The 4,876-nt window shown below is 40.0% G+C and overlaps 1 protein-coding gene across 1 annotated transcript; it reads left to right on the top strand.

The window, feature by feature from the left end:
* The first annotated feature begins 3,596 nt into the window (after nucleotides 1-3,596).
* On the top strand, nucleotides 3,597-4,565 carry OR2K2 (olfactory receptor family 2 subfamily K member 2). The gene has a single exon (XM_037035932.1). It carries the CDS (start codon nucleotides 3,618-3,620, stop codon nucleotides 4,563-4,565), a length of 948 nt encoding a protein of 315 aa, XP_036891827.1. The 5' UTR covers nucleotides 3,597-3,617.
* The last annotated feature ends 311 nt before the right edge of the window (nucleotides 4,566-4,876 follow it).

Below are 4,876 nucleotides of genomic sequence, written 5' to 3'. Positions count from 1 at the left end.
TCTGTATTCTTCTAGTCCTTAAAATTTGTGGGCTTTTTCTTCTCTTCCTCATACCTGCTCCAGTCTTCTGTCTGTCAGTGTTTCAAACCCTTACATATTTTTAAAGGTTTTATTTATTTATTTTTAGAGAGGGGAAGGGAGGGAGAAAGAGGGAGAGAAAAAGCAATGTGTGAGAGATACATCACTCAGTTGCCTCTCACACGCCCCCAACTGGGGACCTGGCCTGTAACCCAGGTATGTGCCCTGATTGGGAATCGAACCAGCAACCCTTTGCTTTGCAGTCCAGTGCTCAATCCACTGAGCCACGTAGGCTGGTTATTTTGCTCAGTATTCCTCAACTTTGTCTGGTTTTCTCTCATGATCAGATTCAGGTTATGTATTTTTGATGGGAACACCGCAGAAGTGATACCATCTTCAGTGCTTCCTACCAGGAGGCATGTGGAGTCAATTCATGCCTTTCTTGGTGATGCTACGGTGGTTATCCTCCAGGTCTTCCTGCTTGTTGTCTTGTTTGGGAAATCAGTAAGTAGCTTGTGGTGAGATACGTCGACACAATGTAAATATCCCGTTTCTCATCCAGCTTTTTACCTGTGACAACTGTGGTGCTTTTATTACTATAACACTTTACCTATGATAATCTGTTACTATGACGACCTTTAACCTTGATTAATTTTAACTATATCATTCGTCTCTATTTATTTTTGGCATCCTATTATAAGGTAGAACCAGCTTTCCTTCCTGCCTGCCTTCATTCCTTCCCCCTTCCTCCCTTTCTTCCTTCCAAGAACTCATGCATTCTTATTTTATTCTATGGATTATAATCCACTTTTACCATTATTTATTTTGATGTTCAAAATAATCAGTCCCAGATTTGGCCAATGGGAGCTTGATCAAGGGGGCATCTATGGCCTTTTGAAATATCCCCGTCGTTCTTTGCGTGTTTCCTTACATTCTCGTGTGGTAAGGTACTCTGAGTTAATCTCATCCTGTTCTGTCTCCAGCTTCGGAATCTGCCATTTCCTGAAGGAGCAGGGTTTTCTTGTGGTTGAGAATTGTATTTAGAAACCAGTATCTGGGTGCTAGGTGTGTCCATTGCTGCTGAGTGCTCATTGCTTTAAGGTCTTCCTAATAGATGCATACTGAATAAAATTTCTGATCACTTGTTGGTTTAAAGAGTAAATTTTCACTGGTTGTGGGTTAAAAAATAACTCTTCTCCCCTTGATTTCTGAAAACTAGGGAATAGTTTCAAAAATGAAAAAAAATACATATCTTAGAAATCTAGGGATATCTTTTCTTTTATATATCATTTAATTTTCTACACTGTAATCATTCAAGGAAAAATCTTGATATAGCTAGGATGGACGGTGTGGAATAGAAGACTTGTTTTTTATGAGTTCTTTGAAATTATTTCGGGGTAACTATGGTTCACTCTCTGTCTCAACTTTTAAAAGTTTGATATAATTGGATCTTTGGGACATTATCCCTGAAGGATCTGAAGTTCCCAACCTCTGTAATATACAGCTGCTGAACTTTTAAATTGTTCAGGGACGATACATATTCCCCCAAACAACAGAGGATTTAAATTCACATAGTATTTCAGTTGCCATCCTTTGCATTTTTAGTTATGGGGGTAACAATCAGTACTTCAGAAAGAAATGAGTTGCGCTGCTGATTTTTCTGTAATACATTTAACACTTTTGATGTTAAATGAATTTATTCTCTCTTGCACTTAGCTCGCTTTATAAAGTACATCATAAAACAATATTTGGAGTCGGTGGCAGAGAATTCAGGTGAGAGGACCAATTTTTTCGGCTACTATTTGTAAACAATAGAAAATATCAAGTCCCAGGCAATGGGCTGATTTTTCATTCTTTTTTTTTAAAAAAGTGTTTTGTTTGCTAGTCTGAAGAGTCGCACAAAAGTTTTGATTTTCTTTAAAATAGTTTCTTACACTATCATAATATTTTTGTAGAGAATTTGTTAAATAGAAACTTTGGCAGCAAAATCCCTAAGAAATAATCTAACTAATGAATAAGAACTAACTACTGTGAAGTAGGAAAAATGGAGCTCTTAGGAGGAAAAGCAAAAATTGCATGTCCAAGTACCATAGAGGGAAGTAATAATGATGAATATTCCCTGGAATGCCAAACGAGGGATTCAGTGTTACTGGTGGCGTTTGGACCTGTGCTGTAAACTGCTTGGGGACAGATGACTAAAACAAACAAAAAAATGAAAGGGTTTGCTAGTAGGCTAGATATGAGATATAGTGGAAGAGAAGTCAAAGATGATTGTGTAATGTAATATAATGAAAACTATTTGAAAAATATTATGTCCCTTTATAGAGGCATGATATAAGATGCCGCCTGTCACATTATTATTTCTACCATCACCATCTATGCTGCCTTTAAACGATGGAGACATGGGAGAGAAATGATAAGATTGATGGAAACCGAGAAACTGGGAAAGAAGGTCCGTGATGAGAAAGTGAAGACTGAAGTGTTAAGATAAACCATATAATTGAGGAATTTGTCTACAAAAGAAAGAGCAAAAATAAGATGGCAGTTTGCATATGTAGCCTGGCAGGGAAGGGAATTTTAAGAATATTGGAAACTGGAGCAGAAAAAACTAGTGGGGAAAGGAAAAAGATTGAAGGTGATAATCAGCCATGTCAGTGCAGAAGCTTGGAAAGTTTTAAGATTTTTTTTCTCAAAATGTGAAATATAAAAAAAATAAAACCTTAAGTGTCTTGTATATAATTAGATGATCTTTCATCATCTTTTCAAAGAGGTTTTAAGATCATTTAAACAGTTTAATTTCTACATTTCCTGGGCCCTCGTGAATTATAATGTATGGTAAGAGTTTTTCCTGGGCAAAATGTTTAGACCTATTTACACTCTCACAAAAGTATGGATGTCAGTAAAGAATAGAACTGTACAGTGGATGTATCCATGTTTAAATGAGGTGGGTTGTTTGTATGACTTGTAAACTGGTCCTTAAATAGGATCACAGTGGGTACGTACAATGTTTCAAACAGTGTCATCATGTTTCTGAGCAAGTCTGTAGACCTCTGAGCTGTTAGTTGGAAAGGATAGTTAATGTAGACCCAGAACTTCATGGCTATTGGCTTAAAATTCATGCATTTGTTTCTTTCAACGTTCCTCCTCTTCTTCCAGTGAAGATCATCACTGGCTTTTGTTGTACAAATGTGCTTTCTTTCCCTCACTTCCCTGGCTTGCTTGTCTCATTTGTGCTCAATAATTTATGCAATATACATTCCTATTTTTCATCATTCAGCACTTTAAAATCTTTACTGAAAACCTACTGTGTGTCTAGCATAGGAGTATGAGCTGAGATTAAGTATTAAATATTCTTATTTTCAATATCACTCTTTTCTAAATTTTGTCGTGGAAGAATCAAATTTTTAGATCATATTGTTCTTGGAACAAGAGAGACGCTATCCTGTGATAGTTTTGTGGTAAAATTGTGCTTATAGTAGTGAAAATAAGTTTGCAAGTGTTTTCCTAACTAAGTAAGCATTAGACTTTACCCATCTCTTTATGTTCTCACATGCAAGGAAGATAATAAGCCTAGAGTAACTACCAGTGAAGGAAAGAAAATGCAAAAAGAAAACCTCACCATTTGGAGCGTTTTTTTCTTGAAGGGTTTTTCTAGGTACCCCAAGTTGGAGATTGCCCTCTTCAACTTCAGCCTTGTAATGTATCTGGTCACCCTCTTGGGCAACAGCACTCTCATTTTAATCACTGTTCTAGATGCACGCCTTCAAACCCCCATGTACTTTTTCCTTGGAAATCTGTCTTTCATGGATATTTGTTACACATCTGCTTCTATCCCCACTTTGCTGGTGAACTTGCTCTCATCCCAGAAAACCATCGTCTTTTCCGGCTGTGCTGTGCAGATGTATCTGTCCCTTGCCATGGGCTCCACGGAGTGTGTGCTCCTGGCTGTGATGGCGTATGACCGTTATGTGGCCATTTGCAACCCGCTGAGGTACCCTGTCATCATGAGCAGGCAGGTCTGTGTGCAGATGGCCACTGTCTCCTGGGTGACAGGCTGTCTGACCGCCCTGCTGGAAACCAGCCTCGCTCTGCGGCTCCCCCTCTGTGGGAATCTCATCGATCACTTCACGTGTGAGATCCTGGCAGTGCTGAAGTTAGCCTGCGCCAGTTCACTGCTCATGGACATGACCCTGCTGGTGGTCAGTGTGCTCCTCCTGCCCATCCCGATGCTCTTCATTTGCATCTCTTACACCTTCATCCTGTCCACCATCCTGAGAATCAGCTCAGCAGAGGGGAGAAACAAAGCTTTCTCCACCTGTGGCGCCCACCTGACCGTGGTGATCTTGTATTACGGGGCTGCCCTATCCATGTACCTGAAGCCTTCTTCGTCGTCGAGCTCCCAAGAAGTAGATAAAATCATCTCTCTGCTCTATGGCGTGCTTACCCCTATGCTGAACCCCATAATCTACAGCTTGAGAAACAAGGAAGTCAAAGATGCTATTAAAAAACTGCTGGGCAAAATAGCATGGCATCAAACAAGTCTCTGACCAGGGGCCTGGGGTTTACAAGGCTGCGCCCCTGGTGGGACTCACCGGGGGACTTCAAGACAATGTACCCACCCTGAAACCAGTGGCTGGACCCTTAGCTCTGTAATTGTACAGTTGCGAGCTGGGAGGGGGACCCAAATGACTCGGAATTAATGTATAAAAAATTGTGCATTACTCTTACACGTTTAAACTTCAGTCACCTTCAGAGTACTCTCCACTGGGTGCAATACACCTACTGAGACATTTTTTCCCCCCTGCTCAAACCGGTGTTTGAACTTGTCGATTTTGTTGCCTTTTAGTGCTTCTGCCGT

The sequence above is a fragment of the Sturnira hondurensis genome, unplaced genomic scaffold (genome assembly GCF_014824575.4).
Source record: "Sturnira hondurensis isolate 20B ecotype Veracruz unplaced genomic scaffold, ASM1482457v3 Scaffold0022566, whole genome shotgun sequence".
NCBI classification, from domain to species: Eukaryota; Metazoa; Chordata; class Mammalia; order Chiroptera; family Phyllostomidae; genus Sturnira; species Sturnira hondurensis.
This window is presented reverse-complemented; position numbering and strand designations above follow the sequence as displayed.

Coding starts and splice junctions, on each gene's coding strand:
- OR2K2 (XM_037035932.1), top strand. CDS start 3,618: ATGCAAAAAGAAAACCTCACCATTTGGAGCGTTTTTTTCTTGAAGGGT.